The 24,794-nt window shown below is 38.9% G+C and overlaps 1 protein-coding gene across 1 annotated transcript in view; it reads right to left on the reverse strand.

The window, feature by feature from the left end:
• The window catches only part of ITK (IL2 inducible T cell kinase), a 1,334,312-nt gene extending 1,316,343 nt beyond the window's left edge, over window positions 1-17,969 (reverse strand). Inside the window, exon 1 of the mRNA XM_044069337.1 lies at window positions 17,787-17,969. Coding sequence (XP_043925272.1) covers window positions 17,787-17,924 — 138 coding nt within the window. The 5' untranslated portion in view covers window positions 17,925-17,969. The remainder of the gene's footprint in view (window positions 1-17,786) is intronic.
• Window positions 17,970-24,794: the final 6,825 nt, after the last annotated feature.

Raw genomic sequence — 24,794 nt, forward strand, 5'->3', positions numbered from 1 at the left:
AATTAATAAAGAGTTGAAGGGTTTTACCTGGGAAGCAGAGAAGGCAAGAGTCAAGCGGGATAATTTGATCCAACAGAACAAGGTTGTTTGCGATTATCTGATTTCAAGGGGTATTTCAGAGCTACACAGTTAAGGCTCCTATACATAGCGCAAGCAGAAAGCTATAATTCAAAGTGAAAAGGGGTGATGATGAAACATGGGGAAGCTCAAAAAATAAGGAGAGACTGGGATTCTGGATGCAGATCCTTAAAGAAAATAACAGTAACCATACAGAATATCATATAAGTAAAGTAGCAGAAAATATTTTAAGAACTAAACCAACGCAGGAATGGAGAAAGGAGATTCTTCTGTTTAGCATGACTACAATTAGAGGTAGAGAGAATAAGCAAGAAGGGACTAGAATTTACTTGAGAAAACTGGCAAAGAAACCAAGGTATTTGGAGCAAATAATTAGAGAGGGAAAGGTTACAGAATGTGAAGAGGCCAAGAATATATTTGGACTGTAGGCTAGAGATTTTCTTCTCTGTCAAGGATTGATGTCAGTGTACAGACAAACAGAAAGGACTAGGGGGATCCTAAGTGAAAGACCAGCACTGGTAGATGTTTTAGTAGAATCTAGAACAGAAGCTGCTGTTAAAAAATGAAGAATTAATAGAACATATAAAATATTGCATGATAAATATAAGAATCATTTAGAGTAGGTTAGAAAGGATTGGGAAGAGAGACTGGATAAGTAATTCATAAAGAAACAATGTGGAAATATATGTTTGTCTCCCAAACATGCAACAAAATCTAGAAGATTTAGTATCTTTGCTTGGAAATGTTTAAATAGATATACCCCAAGTAGACTCCAAAGAATTTTTCCTCATGCAGACAACAAATGTTGGAGGTGTGATGAGGAAGAAACAGGTAACTGGGAACATATTTCCTGGGAGTGTAATGAGTTGGTAGACTTTAAAGTTTCACAGCAGATAACTCTATCAGGGATATTGGGTGAGGAAACTGGTGTAACTAGGGAAATTATTTTTTCTGAGGTATGATACAGAATCGGAATTGCGTAGCTGTAGTGAGTCCTTGTTGAGTCTAATTATGGTGGCTGCCAAAAAAGTAGTTATTAGAAAATGGAAATCAAAGTCTAAACCAACTGTACTAGTGGTGAATATAGTAACAGAGATTAAACAACTATTTGGATTTTTAGGAAAGGTTATGAGCAGATTACATAGGAAAAATGGGAATTGTGGGAACAATACATACAGGGAGGAATGAAGTTTAAAAGAAGGTAGGATTTCAATGAGCTATATAATGTTTGACGGATCATGATTGGGTACAGTATAAGTGATGTATAATGTTTGCAACTGGAATTATGTCAATATGTTCTATGATGTAAATGCTTGCAGCCAAGATTATGTCAATATGGTTTGTTTTCATTTATATAAATTTATGATTGCCTATGTCATAAGTGATAATTTAATAAAGATGTTTCTTGTTTAAAAAAAGAACCTCAAATCAGCTTGGTGAGCTGGTTCACCAGGAGCAAATGTTAATGTTTTTATGCAAGAAGTTATGCACTTACAATAACGTTCCATCTATGTTGTCCATTTTCATTCTTCCTCAAGTGATGGGTTCAGATCCGATCCCTCAGATCCAACTCGACTATTGCTAAAGCTCATGTCAACCAAAAACTCCCGAGCTTCTCCTTTATCCATAATGGACCAGCCCTAAGTTACTTCAGATCTTGTTTGTTGATTTTTGCCAGAAAGGAAATATTTACTATGCATAGATAAAAGAGGTAAAAAATTGCATGCAGTTAGTACATAAAAAGACTGTATCTGGAGCTCAATACAAAGGACAGTGAAGTCCCCTAAAGTCTTATAATTCCATAAGTTTGCATAGGATGGGGGTTGGTAGGTGGGGAGATGAGGAAGAAAGAAAATGGACAACACAGATGGAACATTATGGTAAGTACATAACTTCTTTATCTCATGTTGTCAATTTTCATTCTATCCTCAACTGATGGGACAGTCCCCAGCTACCTAAAATCCTGGGTGGACTCAAGGAAGGATGTTCCTGAGCACAGTTGAACCAAATGATACTCTACCTCTGGATACCAGATCCAATTTGTAATAAGTAACAAAGTTCTGGAGAGTAGCTCAAGTAGCTTCTGCACATAACTCATCCATGGACATCCCAGAAAGAAAAACTGAAGACATTACCATGGATCTAGTTGAATGAGCTCTTACTGGTTGTGGTAATATAACACTCATTTTTGTATAAATAAATGATATACAATCAGTCAGTCATCTGGCTAAAGTTACTTTGGCAACTAGTTTTCCCAGTTTCAAGTCTGCAAAGGAAACAAACAACTGGTCTGTTTTTCTTAAGTCTTTTGTTCAATGCAGACAAAAACATAATTGTCTGTGAACATCCTGTAAGAGCAACATGTATTTGCCTTTGTTAGCAAATTTGGGGAAGAAAACTGGCAAATTAATGGACTGATTTATACTGGATTCTGACACCACCTTGGGAAGAATGGATGCATTGGTTCGTAATGTAACTCTATCCTTGTGAAAAATCAAATATGGAGGTTTTGAGGTCAATGCTTGAATTTCTGAAATTCGTCTAGCAGATGTAATGGCTACTAGAGAAACTGTTTCTCAAGTAAGATATTTAAGCTGCTGGTTCAGAGGGGGGATGTATAAGTGCCTGCAGTACCAGACTGAGGTCCCATGGGGAAGTAGGGTCTTTAAAGGGAAGTCTTAAAAGTAGAGTGCCTCTCTAGAAAGCTCTGTGCAGCTTATGAGAGGCTGACTACTGAGGAACCTTCAAATCCAATATGAAAGTTTGATATTGCTGATAACTGAACTTTAACAGTTGAGGAACTAACACCTTCTTTAAAAGTAGGCCAAAAATTCAAGGATGTTATGTATCGGAGCTGAAAATGGTTCAGCATGATTTTGATGTACCCAGTTTTCAAATCTTTTCCATTTACTGGAACGAGAGTTTATGTGTTGAAGGTTTATGTGAAGATAAAATTATATGTCAGACAGGGGAAGAGCACATAGGTTGTCTGGTTATTAATGGAATTGGAGAAGCCAGGCTGTCAGCCTGAGGCTTGATATGTCTGGATGGAATATGCCTGTCGGGTGAGACAGGAGGTCAGGAATTGGATACAGAATCTAAGGCTGGTGAAGTAAGTGAGGCCAAAGGAAGGGGAACCAAATCTGTTGAGGCCAGTAAGGTGCCAGTAAGGTGCAATGGGGATGACTTTGCTCTTCAACATGGCAGCTTCCTGTAGGAAGTTTGAAATTAGTGAGATTGCTGGATAGGCATATAGTAGACTGTGGGGCCAGTCATGAAGTACAGCATCTCTTGGTGATTCTCCCTGTGGGGGGATTAGGGCAAAGTATCTGCTGCATTTGTTGTTTAGGGGAGAAGCAAAAAGATTGCATCAAGGCTAGCCCCACTGATGAAAATGAAATTTCATCACATTCTTGTTGAGAGATCACTTGTGGAATAGAAGAATACACCTGCTCAGCTTGTCTGCTGTTAAACTGGACTTCCCCGGAATGTGCACTGCTATGAGAAAGCGGTTAGATAAGATTACCCATTGCTGCACTGTGAGTGCTTCTTGACACAAGGGGTAAGATCTAGTCCTGCCTTGTTTGTTAATGTACTAAACTACTGACATGTTGTCTGTTTAAATTGTAATTGTTCCTGAAGGGAGAGCATTTTGAAGAGCCTGCAACGCTAAAAGCACTGATCTCATCTCTAGGATATTGATATGCAAATTGGCCTCTTTGGGGGACCAAGTGTCTTGGACTGTTTTTCACAGAAAGTGCCCTGGACAGCCTTGTAAAACTTGATCTGATTGAATCTACCTCCTGAGATCTCTCTTGCATAGGAGAGTGATTATCAGATTTAGCATAGGTTGGTAAAGTATCAGCCAATGTGTTGCCAGCATCCACTCTAGAATCCTCATCTAAAATCTGGCTAAATGTACTAGTGTCACTGCTGCTGACATTGATCCCAGAGCTTGAAAGACAAAGCAGGCCGAAATCCCGGTACTGCAGGTTATTTTTCTGACCTGTTAAATTATAGTGTGAACTCTTGGGGTAAGTAGTGAAGCTATCACTGACTTTGTGTTGAACAGTTCTCTCCTATGAATTCCAGCTCCTGTTGAGACTTGTAGTTTATGGTTATCCTCAGATGAGAACACGTCTGGAGAACCTGATCTCTTGCCCTTATTAATTGATGACTGGTTGGGCAGTAATGATCCAGTCATCTAGATAAGGAAACACCTAGAATTGTTGCAGTCTCAAGTGAGCTGCTACTACTGCCATACATTTGATGAACACCTTGAGGGCTGTGGTGAGATCTGTCTCCCATTTGGAAGTGTAAGTATCTTCCGGATTGTCTGCTCATCTTTATATGATAGTATGCATCCTGAAGGTCTACTGAACACATCCAGTCATCCTCGCCCATAAAAGGGAGAATGGACTGAAACGTGACCATCCAAAACTTGGTACATCAAACTGACTTGTTCAAGTTGCTGAGATCCAAAATTGGTCTCCAGTCCCCTGTTTTCTTTGGCACCACAAAGAACCTTGAGTAAGTTCTGGATTATATTTGGTCTGGCGGGACCTCTTGGCAGCTTTTGTATTTGAATTTCTGCTTGTTACCTCTGACTGGGTGGAACATCGGGGACTTTTCTTGAGAGTGGATGTGGAAGGGAAAAAGAGTATTATATAACCTCTAGAAATAATCCTCTGCACCCAGGTATCTTTTTTTATGTTTAGCCAGGCTCTCTGGTGTAGGAATAATTGAAGCCCAATTGCCTCCAAAGGTGGAAAATTGGGCTGCTGGAAAGGTCTGTCAAAAAAAGAATCTCAGACCCCTGGTTTTGCCTCTGCTGTAGGGGCAGTGCCAACCATGCCCCTGAAGAAACTTCATCCATGTGTGTCCTGGAAAGGACCCTGAGACTTCTTGAACCACATCTTCCAACCACCTCTGTGATTTCTAGAAAAGGATCTTTGAGGTGTAGAAAAATGTATGCCGATGGCAGATAGGGTCTTTCCATCCTTCTCACACCTGGATATTGTGTCCTTCACTTTGGAGCCAAATAATGAAGTGCTGTCAATAAGAGCATTGACAAGTGACAACTTGAATGCCTCCACAAAATCACATAAGTGCATCCAGGAATGTCTCCTGATGGCAATGCCTGAACCTGCTGCCCTTGAAGTTCCTTCAGCTACATGTGAAATGAGCCTCATGAAAGAATTTGAAATAGATTGCATGGTAGCCAATTAAGAAATCACGGATAACTGGACCTCTGCAGAAACAGATCCTGCGAGGGTATTTGATAGTTCCTTTAATCAAATCCCTCTGTAATCTTGTAAAATGTGCCAAATAATTCAGCAACCTTAAGGCAATGCTCACTGAAGCATAGATACCCTTCCTAAACCTGTCTATTGCCCTAGACTCCCTATTAGTGGGATGAACTGTGGAACTCTCCTCAGCAAGTTCCTTTTTTGTGGCCACCTCCATGATCATGGCATCAACAGCCACCCCTTTACTCAAAAACTGCTTATCCACAGGTGGTGCTATAATATTGCCCGGTCTCGCAGGTATGGGTTCAACTGTGTTGGTTTCCTTCCATGCCTGCCAAGAGACTTACTCAATAACTCATCAGTGGATGGAATAACCCAGGAGGTAGAAGGGCCAATACTGAAAACCTCCAGGAATACAGACTCCTTGGATGAAAGGTTGCTGGCTGTCCAGCCACCTCTCTGCTTTAGGATCTTGAAGATGTATCGAAATGAGACATCTTCAGGAGGTGACCGTGGGGACCTTTCACCTTCATCGAAGTCCATACCTTCGGTGACCGACTCCTCTAGGGAGTCCAAGTGCTTCTGCTTACATGTCTTCTTCCAAGGGACCTCATCAGTGGGATGCTCTGGGAAGGTATTGAAAGAAATCGAGATATCCTGTTGGGAAGCCTGAGGTCTCAGACTGGCTGTCTCTGTGGTAAAGAGTGTTGAGGCTCTGAGCTCAGAGTCATGAATGCAGAAGGCTTTGGATCCAAGGGGGTTGGATCCATCTGTTCTGCTGAGGCAGAGAAAACCCTCTTCACAGCCTTGAAGGCAGACCACTTTGGAGAAAAGGAAGACCTCAGATCCAAAAAGACAATATTTTGGACTGCTGTCTTCCCCTGCTCCAAAGGTAATTTCCCTGAGGTGTAAGGTGAAGCGGAGCCATCTAATGCCGAGGCTCAGAGGCACAGAGATGACTCCAAAATCTTCGGAGTCAACTCCAGCACCTCAGATCTGACAGGGAAGCTTTGGCTCTGAGAGCTCTCCTGATCTGATTGAACTGGAGCACTCAGAGTAAGCTTCGAATCTGAAGATATTGCTATCTTTGGATCAGAGTCAGACAAAGTCAGACAGCTCAAATTCAAGGACTCTGAGACAGCTGAAGGAGTCATAGGAGGAACCTGTAGTGGGGTCTGGTTGACGAACGGACCTGGTGACATGCAGAGGTAGGTTCTGGTAAGACACCCTTCTGACTCTGCCAAATCTTGCTCACCACTCTTTCCACATCTTCCTCCATCAAACTTCTGGAAGTATGAATGGAAACACTACAGGGGACATGCGTTGTAGCTCCAAGACAGTTTAGGGCACCCTTCAGGGCACAGGATCCACCAATAGTGAGTATCTTGTTCTGGGTAGTTGAATCAAACCTGACTCTGTAGGACTGGAAGTAGTGGAATCCGATACCTTTTGTGTCAAATCCAAGGAAGTCAGGTCCATCAATTTTTTCTTTTTCGAATCTGAGGATGAGGTCGGATCCATCTTGGCTTTTTTCTTGGATGGCTCCAAAACCATGGAAAATGTAGGAAATTTTGGAGAAGAAGTTTTGGGTTGTTTAACTTTGGGAGACTGATCTCCAGATATAGCATCTCTAAAGGCAGAAGGTAATAAGCCTTTTAAAATTAGCTTGATTTTTCTTTCAACAAGTGCCCTGGGGTTGAATCCATGGCATACAGAATAATCTTCCTGAAGATGTAATGGTCCCAAACAGTATACATACATGGTGTAGGCATCAGACACGGTAGTTTGTGCCCACACATTACACATTTTTTAAACCTGGCAGGGCCTTTTTCCGCCATAATACTAAGCTACCCTAAGCTATGAAAACAAAGAAAGTCAAGTAAGAAGACAAAAAGGGTTCAGGAAAAAGTATTAGTGATGGTAAGAAAAGAGGGCTACACTAAGTGTAAAAAGGAAATTACTAACTATAGTAATTTAAGAAGTAAGCTAAGTATTAAAATGGGATAGATAAGTAACAATTTTACTAACTATGGTAACAAGAAATACAATTCCGTACAGGGTAAGGGACAAGTAACATAGAAAAAATTAGAAAATATAGGAGAATAGAAGACAATAATAAAACACTTATCTCAAAAAAACCACGAGGGCAGGTCAACCACGTTTTTCACTGAAAGCGGCAAATGAGATCTGAGGTAACTTAGGGTTGGTGCGTTATGGGTAAGGGAGAAGCTCAAGAGTTTTTGGTTGCCATGAGCTTTAGCAACAGGCAAGTCAGATCTGAGGGATTGGATCTGAACCTATCAGTTGAGGACAGAATGAAAATTGACAACATCAGATACAAAGTTAAGATCCCAAGGAGGACCCACTTGTTTTCTAGTAGGCTTTGTATTTAACACTCTTTTCAAAACATTTTAACAAAGAAATGCATTGAAAGAGAAACATAAATGGGAAGACATGTTGAAATTGCCAACAAATGATACTTGACAGAGAAGTAAGAAAGGCCAGTGGATAATAATGAACACAGATATTGCAGAATCAGAGACATACTAGCATTAAAAGTCTCATGGTTCTTGTCTTGGCACCAACTAAAAAATATTTTCCATTTGCTAATATATTTCCTAGAAGCAGGTTTTCTTGACTCCTTTAATTCTTGCTGCATGTCCTTAGAAAATATGTGCCTTAAAGGTGTTTAGACTCTATCATCCAGTCAGATAGTTGAAGTTGTTTCTAGATGGGATGCAAACACCCCCTGCTCTAACTGAGTAGGTTCAGTCTGTAAGGAAGCTTGAGATAATTACCCTTAGCCATTTGAAGAACCACTGTCAGGTGGGCCAAAAGAGATTAATCACAATGGTCTTTGAAGTGTCCTTCAGAATTAGCCTGAATACCAGTGGTAAAGGGTGGAAAAGCATACAGGAACATACATTCCTCTCCAAGGAAAATCAAATGCTTCTGTTTTCCAGGATTTCTTACACAGAGTCCTGGAGCAGAATTTTGCAAAGTGATTGTTTGAATGGAAGCAAATAGATCTGAGGTGCTCCCACAATTGGATCAATTCCTAAGACCCCAATTCATTTTCCATTCATGAGGGTCTGTCCTTGCTTGCTCTGTATTTTGGCTAGTACATTTTGCTCTGATGGAATGCAAGATGCCTGCAGTGTGAGACGGTACTGAATAGCCAAATCCCAGGCTACCATGTCTAGTCTGCATATAGTATAAGATCTGGTTCACCCGTTTGTTTATGTATATTTCTAGGGTGTTGTCTGTAACCATTTGTAATGATCCTAGGGTACACAAATGGCTGAGAGAGTTGAGATCATGTATTACTGCCAACACCTCTATGTTTACGTTTTCTGCTCTGTATGTTTTGTTCCCCTTACTTTTACTCCCATATAATCTGCACCCCAAACAATGTCTGAAGCAGCCATAATTACAGACTGTGCTGGAGCTGAAAGGGAAAATGGGAGACCCAGAATCAGATAAAACTGGCCTCTTCATCAGAGAAGTTCTTTTTTCACAAAACCCCAAACAAGAAACTGGAATATCAGGGGATGCTGATGCTGGGAACACACTAACTTTTTCTCATGTGGAGTCTGGCTGGAGGAATCATGAATTCTAGAATCCTGAGAAATTCCCTTGCTGAGATCCTGGTTTAAGTGCTTGACTCCTTCTTGCAGGACCTTAGTTCAAAGAGCATTTTGCAAAATGTTGCAAATGAATCTATAAACCTTCAACAAATATGGCGAAGGAAGGATGACAAATCTGAAAAGCTCCTTGAATCAGCTTTCTGCTCTCATCACACTTTTTAAGGACCTCTGCAGCAGATGGTCTAAATACAACTTTCCTGAACATCAGACAATGAAGAACTCCTTTTTTCCTTACAAGTAACACCGGCACTGGCAGGATCAAGAGGCTTGTGCTAAGACAAATGAATAACTCCTGTCCAAAGTAACCGAGGCAGGCAAAGACAAATGTCTAACTTTTAGCTTCTTTATGACAAGAATTTCTAAACAAGGAAACCTAATTTTGACAGGCAAAACCTCCCTAGAAACATGCGTTCCCATCTGGAAAAATAGAGTAGTACTCCCTACATCTTCTTCTGAGACTTAAAAGAGTAGTCCTCCCTTTCTTGCTTAGGGCATTCCAAGAGCAAAAGAAGAAATGTCTAACCCCTGGTCCATGGTGGCTGTAGGGACTTCACCAGAGGGAGCCAAGGAAAAAGATGAGTGGTCCGAGGAACTAGAAATGGTCACAGCAATGTAATCCATCTATGGCTGAGACAATTTAACAGCCTGCTGATGGGGCAAAGTCTGCTTGGAAATATTTTTCTTTTTTGTGGCATAAAGATTGAAGAACCAAGGAACAGGTAGGTTGTTTCATGATGAAACTGAAAATGATGCCTCAGTGCAGGGGGAAGTATGACAGTAGTAGTTAGTGAAATAGGTAGCTATTAAAAAGTTAATTTTATGCCAAAAAACACAATGAAAATCATTTAAATGCTTATGTCCGTCCCCCATAAGTAATTTAGCACAGGTTTTAGTCAGGAAGAAATTAGTTTTAATTTAGTTTTAACTACTTTTTTCTTCAAAAGTAAAATGTAATGCTCATGTAGTAAGTGACTAAATGTCATGTGACTGTTTATAAAAAACACCTTATCCTAGCTTAAAAGTAGTATGGTTTGAGCACATACAGGGTACCCTTAAGCTTTGGAAACTGGGCAGCTGTTATATTCTTAGCAGGATATAATCCATATAGCTAAGGCTACAGCAGCAGTGATCAAATGATGAATATTAACTGTTTATATGGCTCAAAAGATGAATAAGTGGCTGTACCTGAAGCAAACATCTGGTTAAAATATGCAAACAGGAGAAAAAAGACTCTGTTTAAGTTTGTTAAAAGTAGGCATTAAACCATCAGGGCCCAGCACTTTCCCTACCAGAGTCTGCATTATTGCAAGGAATACTTCATCTTCTGAAACACAGGCTAATAACTTATCTTTCACCTCAAGACTTCTCAAAGGAGGATCCAAAGAAGACAGCAAGTGTTATATATCCTCTCTATATCTCATTAGGGAGTCAGTTTCCCTATCTCTTTGTAAGTTTTCATAAAAGTCTTTGAAACATGAACTTATAAGAGCCTTAGAGAAAATTGAAGTCACACCTCATACCAACACATTTATATGAGAATAGTCCTACCTGTTAACATCCATTTAATCTCCCCTTCCATAAATCTGGAAAGAAATACATTGCATCAAAAAAGGAATTTATGATTCAAAACTACTGAACTGCATTATTAACAGGATGCATTTTAGTGTATTTTCCAAGAAAACTATTAATACAAAGTGAGAGAGGCTTGGAGAGATACTGAAAATGCCTGTTAATTCCTCACAGTGACACTTTTTGAATTGTATGATGTATCATTTCTTCAGGTGAATATGGTTTGGGGTTAAGTAGCATGCTTGTTGAAGTACATCAGTAATGCTAGCTATTGATACATTGTATTTGGTTTTAAATGCATTCATAACATTTAAATAAATGATTCACTTGCACTCATTTGTTGAGTTTTCCATATTCACTATTATTTCCTCAGCTAGTTACAATATTCTGCATTGCAACTGTGCTGCATTCCCTGACTTTTTGACAGATCACGCATTTACAAATGTATCTGTATTAGGTTTTATTCAGAGACATGTGCCAGAATACAAAACCGGTAAAGTATTTTTTTCAGTAAACAGCCAAAGAAAGACTAATAAAGACACAAGTCAGAAACACATTAAGTAAAAATTCAGTACAAAGTAAGCACATGCACATCACAGCTTGGAAATGAACACTTTTTTATTATTGCATCAGCAGATGAAAAGAAAATTCACAACAAAGAACTCTGAAGCACACATTGTACATATTTATTTAATCATCACTATCACTAAAACTTTAAAAAGCATTATATTTAGTGCCAGTTTACTGTTAACAGCAGTATGACATGATGGGTAATAAATCTGTAGGTAACATAATAAACCAAGAAGAGAGATATCAGTTTTTGAAAACTGACACTTAAACCATGCAGTGATTTCCAATATTTCAAATCAATAAAAATTTCAGAGTAGAACTTTACGAAATAACATACCATAACAGTTTCACATTTCTAGGCATTTTAATAAGCCTAGAGCTGTACTTTTTCAGTAAATGCTTAGTGCTTTATTTGCAAGCAATAACACCCACCAATGCAGACATTACTGGAGAACAAGTAATCACCTCAGGAAATGTAATGACCCAATGCCATACATCAAGGACCTCTCAGCTTCTAGAATTTCCTCTACTTTCCATTACAACTACTGCAATAAGAGTTTAAAATCTTTGAAACCTCATGGGCAAGGAGTAGCTTGATAGTAAATGGGGTTGCCATAATAGTTAAGTTGTTTACCTTACAAACATAAGATTCAGGGTTTGATTCTCAAATGGGATAATTGGCTAGGCATAAAATAGTCCACAAGGTAGTTAGCCTGGTACTAATCTATGGACATCAGGGACCACAGGGGTATAATCTCCCTTTGTCAGGCCCCAATGGCCTAATGGATAAGGCATTGGCCTCCTAAGCCAAGGAGTGTTAGTTCAAGTCCCAAATGGGTTGACATAGTCTTGATACAAGTAGAGCTTTATTTGCACTCCAGCCTGACAACAGAGAGGTTAAGACGGAGAATTACCACTTGGCAGATCTGGATTCAAAACCTGGTTAGGGAACAACTGTGCAGTAGTAGTATCTGTTTGGGAAGGAAAAAAAAAAAGCTTATTTTCTATGATAAAAGAATGCATTATCCTTGCAAAAAAGTTGCAACATGAACAATCATGCTGCCATAGTGGATGACCTATACACAACCAAAAAAAATCAGATTCTGAAATAAACTAAGGTGAGAGAAAAATGCCAGGGCCCTTTAAGAATAAAAACACATTAAAAAAGTAACAGAACAGACAATTCTCTGATCTTTTTATATTGCATGGTTATTGTTGAATCTCATTCAGCCTTTTACTCATTTTCCTGCAGTAGAAAAGTGTCATGAAGAACAAGTGTGTACATTAGCATTACCACTACTCACTAAACTTCATCGGGAGTAAACCATAAGGGATTAAATGTACATGAATGCACTTACTTAGGCATTATTAATCTTTTTTGACATAAATTCACTATGTAACTGAAATTAATCACATTAGGTCATGGATAATGGGACAAAGAAAAAAATGAAATTTGTATTTTTTGTAAAGAAACAGGATCCAGATATACATTTTAATAAATACACAACAGAATAAGATTGTTTTCAGCTGAATACCACTTTGAGTGCACATATGCTTGTTTTTATTTTTGACAGCACTGGCATAATTCTGGTTTAATTTGAATTTTGGCATATAGAGAGCAGAAGCCTCATTTTGGACTTCTTATATCTGGATTTATTCACACTAGCAAAGTTTAAATGTGAATGCAAACCTTTCAGAAAACACCATCATCGATGTAGAAATCCAACCCTTCCTCAGCCTAATATTACTTTATATTACTACATCAAAATTATTTTTTGAATGCCTTCCTTTTTGAGAGTAAAGTTTAAAAAGAGCCGATTTTCTGGCAAATGCTGCTTGCTTCCATTTATTAGTGGCGGGGCAGGAGGGTGTGCCTGTCCTAGTGTACAGGAAGCAGTGGTGTGCATAGGGCACATTTTGCACTTGGATTTCACATACAGAGGCCAGCAAAACAACTGTATAGTGCTGCTTGAGGGTGGGTGAGGCCAATTACAGAGATCAGCTCTTTGTGGAAGTGAGGAGCAGTTCAGTGCAGATTACCCATTGTGCAACCCACCCACAGGTTGTTACTGCATCTGTAGGGAAGGGAAATATGGGAGAAAACACTCCCATGGCAGCAGTATGATTTAGACCCAGGATGCCTTGATATCCTTGCTGGCCTCAACACTTAATCAGAGTTAGTTCAAGGGACTCAAGCAAGAATAAGCAGGGCTGAAAATCAAAGAGAAGCGCTGGGGTCCACTGATGGTCAGCTGTGTGGGAGATAAAATGAGGCGCTAAAAATGAAAATAAATGTGGCATAATTGAGTAGTCATTAATATGGCTCATTGTAAATAAACATTCTAAATGTGACATCAGTATGATACTATATCTGTAATTATTGTTTGTAAGAGTTTAGAAATGAAAATAATAACAGCAGGTGTTCCACACCCCAGAGTCGAATAAGAAGTAATTATAGTAACTGATATAAATAGAAAACATAATTATACATATTAGGGTGGAAATATTTATTTATTTGCTTACGTGTATAATTTAGGTGTTTGTAAAAAAACAAGATGGCATAAATGTGCTTAAGGCAAAGACAAAACAAAAAAAAAAAATATATATATATATATATATATATATATATATATATATATATGAATAAATACTGTTCAACGGACACAAGCTGTTATGAATATAAACTAGGAAAGCAATGCATGAATAAACTGAAAAACAACTAAGAAAACAAAAAGAATAAAAACTAAAGAAATACATTTTGTTCTAATCATAGGTCTTCCCTTGTGGTGACTGCTGATTCAACCGCAAGATTAAATGACAAGCTTGGAACTGCTTAAATGTGCAAACCAATATAGCCTCTTCACTTGGAATAGTGTCGAGTGGCATTCGAAAGACATGCATAAATGGCCGTGCCTTCGTTGAAGGTTGTGCATTAGGCTGGCACCTCGGCACCATAAAAATCTACTGCCAATCATTAACGGACCGGAGTTCCACTGTGGCGACCCCTAACCGGGAAAAGCCAAAAGAACAACAACAACTTGGAATAGTGTACTAAAGTTCAAACCCTTTAATGAGGCTTACTGCACCTCTAAATCACAAACTGCATCACTCCATCACTTAGACTAACTTCATACTGACAGAAATACAGCAGTTACTATCAGTGGCTTCTGCACAACACAAAAACAAGTGCATATGACTATTATAATACATCATCTAAACATAGCCCCCATCTTGTCATTAACACATCCATTACTGACTGACAAGGTCCCCGTTTACACATTTTAGAAAAATGCTGTGAATGCCTCCAACCAGAAAAAATAAAAAAAGAAATGATTTCTGTTGTCAGAGCAATAATGATAATAAATTAAATTGTTTATATTAATGTACAAAATAACAAATGGGCCTCTGCAAGTAACCAGTTATGTTACTTAGAGGTTCTGGTCACACTGGATCACAAGACAAATGTCTGCTATATCTACTGTTATCCAGATATCAGGTGGCACAAAGCAACTGGTTAGACAAGTGGTTAAGATGTTTCCACTATGAGCAGATGAAAGCAAATGTACTGAGGATATGAATTCCCAAACTGGATTTGAAAAAAAGGAAAAAAAACCTTCTGAAAAATACTTTGTGTTTTTCTGGAGTGGGCGAGGGACAAGCTCCCTATACCCCCTGAACTTAATTATACCAACTCCACGGCTGCACCTACTCAAAGAAGGGTGATATTCCCCCCAAAAGGGAATCATATCTGGAACAACTCACAGACAGTGAGTGTGTGTGTGTGTGTGTGTGTGTGTGTGTGTGTGTGTGTGTGTGTGTGTGTGTGTGTGTGTGTGTCTGTAGAGACAGTCTGTATGACATCATGACTGCAGACTCTAGATTCAACCGTTTATTTATTTGACATTTGTTAACCAGGAATGTCCAACTGAGCAAGAGCCCATTTTCAGTGGAGGCCTGGAGGGAAAGCCCCAAACAGAAAAATTACAAATAAAGCTACAAAAACAGTTGCAAACAAAGAGTAACAATGAATACAGAAGAATTATTAAATATATAGTATACATCTTAGAAGTTGGATTACATACAAAATACAAGTCAGTAGATACATGAAATTTAATATAAGGTGAATCTAAGTAAGTATGGATGAAGAAGACGAAGATAGTAGAAGGGGTTACAAGATACACATAGGAGGAAGAATAATTAGGCATAAGGGAGTAAGTACCTGGGGGGGGGGGGCAAGTGAAATAAAGATGAATAGAGTAAGAACAGGAAGTAAGTAGATAGAAACAGTTGATAGAAGGAAGTTAAGCAAGGCTATTAACAAGTACAAATCCAGACAATATGTGGAAAATCCTCACAGGTCAACATCATGGATGAAGACAACTTTAAATGCATTCCAACTCCATGCTTGTAATACATGACTGAAGAAAAGGCCATTTTAAGGTTCCAGGTCACATGCTTAAATCCATTGCGATCTCTGTGTGACAGCAGGAAAAAAGAGATGATCATGCATACCTACATTTATGCACTTATCATCACTTGCCATCCTCATTAAACATTACTCAAAGTTGTTAATTATGGCTTGAGTACCCAACATGTACAAGAAAAGGATAGCAAATTTATCAGTGGAGGTCTATGAATCAGCAGGCATTAACTTAAATGCCTTCAGTTGCAAAGAATAATGGACTTGCACAATTGTGGAATATTTTAACTTTTTATAAGACAGCATTTGAGGAATGTAAAAGGTTTCCTAGAAAGAAAGAGTATAAAAGAAGCATACTGTGGAGTAGTCAGGTTTTATTTTTAGATGGCATATAGGAGGACAGAGGTGTGGGTGTTAGGGACAGAGTCATAACCACACTCTCAAACTCCATGCCATTTTCTCCGACTGCTGACAGCGGTCTGGATGAAGGTAGGAGTAGACTGCTGTGTTCCTACATATTTTCAGAGAAGACCACTGAAGGAAGCTTTATAGATGCTACTATCAGAGACACAATACAGGCACCAGGCAAAGGAACTTTTAATTCTTGGCTGAAACAGTAATGACAAGATAAGAAAGTCTGAAAATTGTTGTGTGGTGATGATGAAGTGTAGTTGTAATGATTCTATGTTCAACTTTTAGTTACACTATGGTGAAATGAAGTGTTCAGCTATATAGATTATATGTTGCATTAAAAAAACAAAGATTATTTTTAAATGCAGGTCATGTCACAGTTAAGACCGTGACTGTCCTGACCAGTGTAAAAGCTATGCTTGCCACATGCATTCTACTCCATTTTTTTCCAAATAACTACACAGTCACACACAACACAACTGTACAGCACGGTTGTCTTATAATGCTTCTTAAGAGCTGTAAAACACAAAGTGAAGAAGCCACATGATTCTACCACCAGGGAAGAATTTTACATTACTTACAGTACTCTACTAAAAGTCTGAAATATATCATACATATTTACCATTGCCAAGCAAAACTGACTCAGTAGAGCTGCATGTTTTCAAGGAACAAATGAATAGTGTGTTTTGCAGTATGCAAAATATGCTTGCAGGAATTAAACCTAGGCCAGTTTTCTGGGCATGCTGAAACTGATATCCAATAAGCACAATGTTTTCTAATATAGCATCTTGAAAAAATGTTATTGCCTTGAATATGTAACAGACACAATTACATTTTCACATTTATAATATAAAGATCAGCTGTATAACATTACAAGCCAAGCTAATATATGCAACTATAACTTTCCAATTACATTTTAATATATACCAATGTCATAGTAAATGTTCAGCAGATGTCTATCTATTTTGTAACATTATAATGATTCCTGAGAAAAGACAACACAGGCCATACCAGGCAACTGACAGAAAATTCTAGGATGGAAGCTCATGTAGCTGCATCATAAAACCTGTTTTGGTTTACTAAAAGGCATCACAGCACCTCTCTAACTTTCTGAGAATAAAAACAACCAACACATATCCAATATTACAGAAATTAATTCTACAATAAACACAGAAAAATGTGTAAGATGTAATTTCTAAACAGCCATGATGGTACTAGCAATAGCAACTGAAGGGGACACTGTAATATTCCTTACATTTTCAGAAAAAAAAGAAACAGTCATAAGAATGTTTGTGTGTACTAGTGGTAGGAAATTCCAATGGCGTCAAACTTTAACTGATTTAAAATTTTAAACCACTTCCAATTAATTTAAGTTCTGCAAAGCTTTAATTTCACATTCTATCTACTAAAATAAATCTATATAAGAATCTTCTTGAAGTGATGCCTCTTTCCACCTCAGCAGAAAGAAGTTTTTCTTTTCTATACAAATGTGTAGTTTCTAGTCAGGCAGTATACTGTCTTTTTACAAAATGCATGCAGACACAATGACAAGCATTATTATTGCTCCCTCACTCAACCAATGTACCTGTTTGCACATACCTAGAGATAATTATATTCGTAAAAATGGTTTTATTATCCAAACATATGTTGTACATTAGTTTTGTGGACTTATCAGTTATGCATCATGATAATTTCTGTACTGACTTTAAAAGTAAAACAGGTTTTTTACAGTTTCTTAGTGTAGACACAGTAAATGTTTTAAGAAAATGAAATGTCATCACGATCAAACATCAAGCAGAAAGTCCTATGGGTGAAGTAACAAAACAAGCACTGTAAACATACCCCCGTGCGATGCTCAAAGTAAGCCAATCTAGTCTTAGTGAGAATGAAACAACGGAGTTTATAATTTGCAGGTGATGTCCTTCGTTTCTGTTGTGATCTTTTGATAAGAACCTCCTGAAGGATAATACTGTTGCTCATTTTAACTCTAGATAGAGCTACATGGAGAAGGCTTCATAACTCAACCAACTCTGAGACAGGAAATCAAGGCAAGAGTTCTTTATCTTTAACATCATCATGAGTTTAGCAGAGACTGCAACTGGTGAAAAGCTGTAACCACATCCTTAAAAAAAACCCGAATGTTTATAATTGCTGTAACTTAACTTTAGAGATACTCGGTCTCGTTTGCTATATACAGATGAGTAGCAGAAAATATTAATGTAGCCTTGATATAAAAAATTATAAGCACATATCAATACATTATGTCATAGATGGGCCAAACTCTTGTTCAGCATTAAAGATTTAACAGTTAATACATAATGTAATGTGAAAAATAAAAAACAATGGACCTTATTTGAAATGTATTCAAATACACTGCTGTTTGAAATACTTATTAAATTCTCAGTTAGTTAGGAAAAAAGACAAAGATTGGTTTAAATGTGCCCAGAACTTCCATACATCAAAACAGTATGTGCAGGAGCGGGTCTACTTCATTTGGTCGACAACTCATATGACTGACACTCATTTGGTCGACAACTCATTTGGCTGACAAAAAGTATTCAAGGCAAAAACCTGGGATTTGCCCCCCTCCCCACTGTTGCGCGACCGTGGAGTTGTTATATATAGTTGAGGGTGTGTGGGGGGTACAGCCCCCCACATTAGGGGGGTGTGGGGGGTGAAGCCCCCCACCTAAAATGTTTGTCGACCAAATGAGCTGTCGACCAAATGAGTGTCAGTCATATGAGTTGTCGACCAAAAGAAGTAGATCCGCAGGAGCACACTATCATAAATTAGTTAAAAACACAGAGCTGGTTTTATATGTAACCAAAACGTCGATATATCAAAATACTATGTGAAAGCACATTAGATGATGACAGCTGAATACTAGGAGGTTACAGGAGATCTAGTGAATGGTAACAAATGTTAAGAACAAAGCAAGAGAAGAAGGCACATGACTGTTAAAATGACATTTCTGTGTTCTTTTAAGCAAAATGGGTGTTTATGAGAGAGAAAGAAAAATGACATCTCTCTGTTCTTTGAAATATAATCAATGAAGATCAACAGCATTTGAGTTCAAATGAAGTAACAACAGAAGCAGATCCAGTATCCTTAAATATACTTGGATGCCAGCCTGTAACAGCAGCAGTAATATATATGTTTCCATTACTAGTGACCAGTGTTAAGGAATGGATATGACCGCTGGCTGGTTACAGCAAGAAATGAAAGTAGTCAAAGGCATCTTATCTTTCCTACGAGGTGTGTTTGTGGTGTTTTAGTGCTCTGGCAGCCTCAGCTGGACACTAGACGCATTCTTAAAGTTTGGAGTTTGGTGAAAGTGCATTTATGCATGCAGTAGAGAAGATACAGGTTGCCCATTTTATGTGTCAAAAACTATCCTTTTTTTCCCTCATATATGTGCCTCAAATATGACGCTGCTCCAAACTTACCACTTACCCTGAGCCACACTAAGTCTTCTCCTTCTAACTGTGAAGGACTTTGAGTGCATGGCAATGTGCATTTTCCGCGGTGGTGGTGCTGTGGTAGCGTTTTCGCCTCACAGTTAGACGTTGCCCATTCGATTCTCAGTTAGAGCGTCTTCTGTGTAGCGACATGCGTGAATGGGCATTCCTTCGTTGAAGGTTGTGCTTTAGGCCTGGCAAGCCAGTACGTAAAAAATCTACTGCCAATCATTAGCGGACCGGAATTCCGCTGTGGCGACCCCTAACCGGCAAAAGCCGAAAGATACAAACAAACTTATAACAGTTATAGAATTGCAGTGGTATATTATGACTAGTTTTAAACAAGGATCAGAAGTGACAGATGGCCACCTGAAGGCAGTGGCTAAAGATTCTTCAGTAAGGTAGAAGCCAAAAAATGCTTAATAAAAAACAGACAATGCAGGCAGCAGATTATTTGCACATTAGGCTAAGTCTATACCTGTTGCATTATTTGATTTCATGTCATAGGCAAAGCTGTTTATGGCACATCAGTCCCAATTTTTGCACCAGAGAACCTAAATGAAAGATGAAGCACTCATAGGTTAACATTTTAGTAGATTATTTGCCTGAATGTGGCCAAGATGTGGCATAATGTTAATAAATATTTCTTAACTGCAAAATTACAAAAAGAACATCTAGATAAAAAGGGAGAGTGAGGACATATTGTACTATGGAAAATATGAATACAAATGCACCCCAGAACTATTGTTTCTGTAGCACTATACCCAATCCACACATTAGAAATAGATTGTGCAATGTAGAATTCTAGACAGCATAATCAAATTGCTCAAATGTTACACTGCAACTCACAGTTTAGAGAAATAAATACTACAGATGTGAACATATTATACTGCAAAAAATAAAGCATCTATTTGGCAGAGAGTCTAAACTACATATTGAAGAACACTTCAAAAAGACCATTAATTGATCTTTTTCATTACCTAAATAAAATATTTTCAGTTGTATTAGTTATTCTAGCTGTTGTTGCCAGTGCCAAATTATACATATCATCTAACATCCACACCTTCCTTATCATTCCATTCACTATCCTAACTGATAGTCTGATCCCTTGCTCACTCAAAAAGAAAATCCTTGTTCTAGTTCTTGTTCTAGTTCTAGTTGAAACTGAACTAATCATTCCATAAGGTAGTTAACCTCACATCTCTTCACCCTTAATGAGCATTTGACAGCTTCCAACATTCATGGATAAAGGAGTGCTTACAGATATAAAATATATACTCTACACTGTTCAATTATATTACAGTTATCATGAAACAATGGCAAACCACTTTGCAGCTAAGCCATGATAAAGGACAAATAATTTTCCCAGGGATAAAAATTCAAAGTGGGATATTCTAGGGTGACTCTTAGTCACCGCTTCTCTTTTGTCTTGCCTTTAACCCATTAAGCTGTCTGCTTAACAAATCAGGTCATGGTTACAATATTACTCCCAGATAACAACAAAGTGTAAAGACTTCTCATCCTTTGGTGTCATTGGTCTTGATAAATGTGCAAAAGCAACCTTTAAAGCAGGAAAGCTGCAGCACCAATAAAATATCAGTCTGGGGCAAGAATGTGATATGAAGGAACTTAAGCTGGAGTGAGTGGATAAATATTTGGGAACTGATGAAGGATCAACAATAAGACATTACCAATGCAAACAAAACTCATAAGAAATATTTTGGAAGAGTAAAATTCATACTGAAAACAGCCCTAACATCTAGGAATAAAGTCCAAGCTATAAACCAATTTGCTCTTCCTGTTCTAGCTGTTTATTTTTATTTATTTATTTATTTTACATTTGCTGACTGTGAAAGTCCAACTGGCTGCATGTCCATTTTCAATGTAGGCATGGAGAGAAAAGCTCCACAATTAAATTTTAAGCAAAATATAAGGTGTATACAGAAGCATTCAAATTTACATAGTACCAGACTTAACACTGACTAGTAGCATAGCATTGAGGCATGGGGAGAAAAGCTCCACAATTAAATTTTAAGCAAAATATAAGGTGTATACAGAAGCATTCAAATTTACATAGTACCAGACTTAACACTGACTAGTAGCATAGCATTGAGGCATGGGGAGAAAAGCTCCACAGTTAAATTTTAAGCAAAATATAAAGTGTATACAGAAGCATTTAAATTTACATAGTACCAGACTTAACACTGACTAGTAACATAGCACTGAAGCTTAAGATTTGACATATTTACATAGACTGAACACATCTTTTACAGTTTTAGGTTGAGGCATTACATAATGGTGAACATTGTTAGTAGGGGTTGCATTTTTTACTTTATACAGTTGACGTGTGAGCAAGTTAGCCACAGTAGGGAGTATAGCAACAAAGAGAGCAAAGATTAGACATAGTAGGGAGTATAGTAGCAGGAGAAGAGACAGAGATGGGAAACTGGATAACAGGTTAAGTAAGAAAAGCAGGAGGAGTAAATAGCTTAAGTACAGAGTAACAGTAGAGGTGTAAAGAGAAAAGTGTAGTGGATAGATAACAGAGTGTCCTAGCAGTGACATATGGGTATTGACTAAAGGGGTTAGAATTAAAGGTGGAAAAGGAAGCTAGAGAAGTTGCATTCTTTTGGTGATGAACCTGAAGTCAGAGGGCAAGAGTAAGGGGAGAGGGCATGGGGGTCAGCCAGGTGGGGAACATGTGCATATCCATGTGTGCTTTAGGTGTTCTTTCAGGAGTCTTTTAAATGTAATCTTTGAGCCAGCTGAGGTAATAGCAGTAGGTAGGGTGTTCCACATTTTGACTATGTAGTTAAGAAGGAGGGAGTCCCCTGCTGTGTTGCTGGTCTTGGTGACCTTGATTAATTTATTGTTGCTAAAGTAAAGTTGTCTAGTTTTAGCTTGTAGTTCTAGTAGATTGGCCAGAGCTGGAGTTTTGTCTGGGAGTAGTAGGAGATTATAGGCAAAGGAAAGTTGATGATAATTTAAATTAGGGAATTTAAGATAGCCAAGTTGTTTTAGGGAATGACAGTGGTGGGCTCGATAGGAGGCACCAGTAGCAAATTTTGCAATTTGACTGTAACAGGTGTTGAGTTTGACAATTACGGTTTTGGATACATTGATGAGAATGAGTAAGGCATAAAATAGTCTGAAAATGAGGTGAGTTTGAGCAATTGTTATCTTAGCAGGTTCATAGGTTCATACTAGGCTATCTGCCCTAGGGCATTTATAAGCCTAGCCAGAGTGTGTTTGGCTTTCGCCACCCATTTTAAATTAATTTTGCTATGCCTTTTTTTGAGGTTAGTATACTGTGCCTCTGTCTAACAGTGACACAGAAGTGATAGCCGGGGTAAACCTATGATCTCCCATCCACTCATCAAGATTCCTCTTGAAGAGAGTCAGTGTGGGACTCTGCCTAACCTGGACTGGGATTTTATTCCAGAGTGAAGGGAGCCTCTGGGTTATGAATCTGTCCCTCCAGCATGTCCTATTTATTTCAGTGCTGAGGTTCAAGTCTCTCGTAGCTCGATGGGATTTGGATTTTCTGAGGTGCAGCATGTCCATTAATTCCGGGTTGGACATGGCCTTATACGTCAGGCACAGATTGCCTCTGAACAGGCGGTATGCCACTGAGTAGAGCTGGAGTTTCTTTAACCGGGCAGCATATGGCATCTGTTTGAGCCCTTTGATCCTCTTGGTGAGGCACTTTTGGGGTCTTTCCAGTTGCTGCAGGTGTCTGGTAAGGTACATCCCAAAAGGGGCATTGTACTCAATTATGGGCCTGATGAGGGATGAGTAAAGAGGTACGATGACGTCCCCTGATCTAGATATGAATCCCTTCATGGTTAGGTGGGCTATATAAAATGTTTTTCTAACCACTTTGGCCACGTGGTTGTCAAATGAGAGATTGCTATCAACTTGGGTCCCCAGGTCCCTAATGACTTCTTCTGTACTTAATGGATTACCACCTATGTGGTAATTTGTGGGCACTTTGTTTTTGCCAAAGGGGATGACTATACACTTTTTGGCGTTTAGCTTGAGGCCATGGCTCTGGCACCAGTTGTCTGTTTCTATGAGGCCCTTTTGGAGGATGCTTGTGTTGGCTGGAGAGTTGATTATGGCGCCCAGTTTGCAGTCATCTGCGAACTTGGTCAGCCACAGTCCTTCCGTGTTGGCCTGTACCGCTGAGAAATATATACCGAACAAGAGAGGTCCCAGGACTGAGCCTTGTGGGATGCCACTTGTAACTGGTTTGGAGTCTGACATGGCTCCAGCAATTCTAACCATGTGGGTTCTGTCCTTGAGCCAGTTTGCAACCCATCTAGTGACATAGGGGTTTATATTTAAGCTGGTGAGCTTATCTATAATGCCCGAGTGGGGTATTGTATCGAAGGCTTTTGCGAGGTCCAGGTAGGCTGTGTGGACCACCTTCCCCTCATCAATGGCTTTGGTGACTGTTTCAAAGAAATCGACCAGGTTTAAGAGGCAGGATCTGCCCTTAACAAAGCCAAACTGGGTAGGATCCAGTGTCTGTAGGTCCCCAATATCTTTATTTATGTGGTCCATGATGATCCTTTCCATAGCTTTGCAGACCAAGCTAGTCAGGCTTATGGGGCGATAGTTTCCAGAATCCATTGAGGCACCACCTTTGTGGAGAGGGACCACTGTTGCTGTATGCCACTCTTTGGGTACATATCCTGTAGTAAGGCTAAGATTGAACAGTAGTTTTATGTTTGGGTTTAGCTCTTCTTGGAGTTCATGTAGGACGCAGCCCGGGACACCATCTGGTCCCATTGTTGCTGTGTTTTTTGCTTTGGAGAGGGCGGCTCTTACCTGAGCATCTGAGATATCAGGGGGGTAGCACTCTGTTGGGATAGATATTTGCCCTTTTGGTGGGGAGAGGGGGGAGAAGTTTGCACTGAACCTGTCAGCTAGGATGTTGGCAATGTCTGTGGGCTCGGTGTATTTTTTGTCATTTTGGACTAATTCTGAGCATATCTGGGAATTCCCACCCAGGTTCCTAACATAACTAAAGAAAGCCTTGTGATTATTCTTAGTGTCCTGTGCAATTTTTCTCTCGAAGCTGGCCTTAGACGATTTTATGAGTGCCCGTAGTTTTTTGCTAATACTGATCAGAGATGCCTTCCCTTTTTGGGATTTTGATCTATCATGTAGTAGCTTCCTCCTTCTATTGTATAGTTTGTTTATGGCTGGGGTCCACCAGACAGGACGTCTGCCTTTGGAGGATTGGGTCTTGGTTTTATTTGGGATTGCATGATCCATGCATTCCTGAAGGTGTTCATAGAATGCGTTTATAAAGGATTCTGCGGTCTGGGCCGTATTTTCCACAGGCCTGGGGGCTTTGAAGGATTTCACCTCGGTTTTGAGGCAT

The sequence above is a fragment of the Protopterus annectens genome, chromosome 4.part0 (genome assembly GCF_019279795.1).
Source record: "Protopterus annectens isolate FY-2018-M chromosome 4.part0, PAN1.0, whole genome shotgun sequence".
NCBI classification, from domain to species: Eukaryota; Metazoa; Chordata; order Ceratodontiformes; family Protopteridae; genus Protopterus; species Protopterus annectens.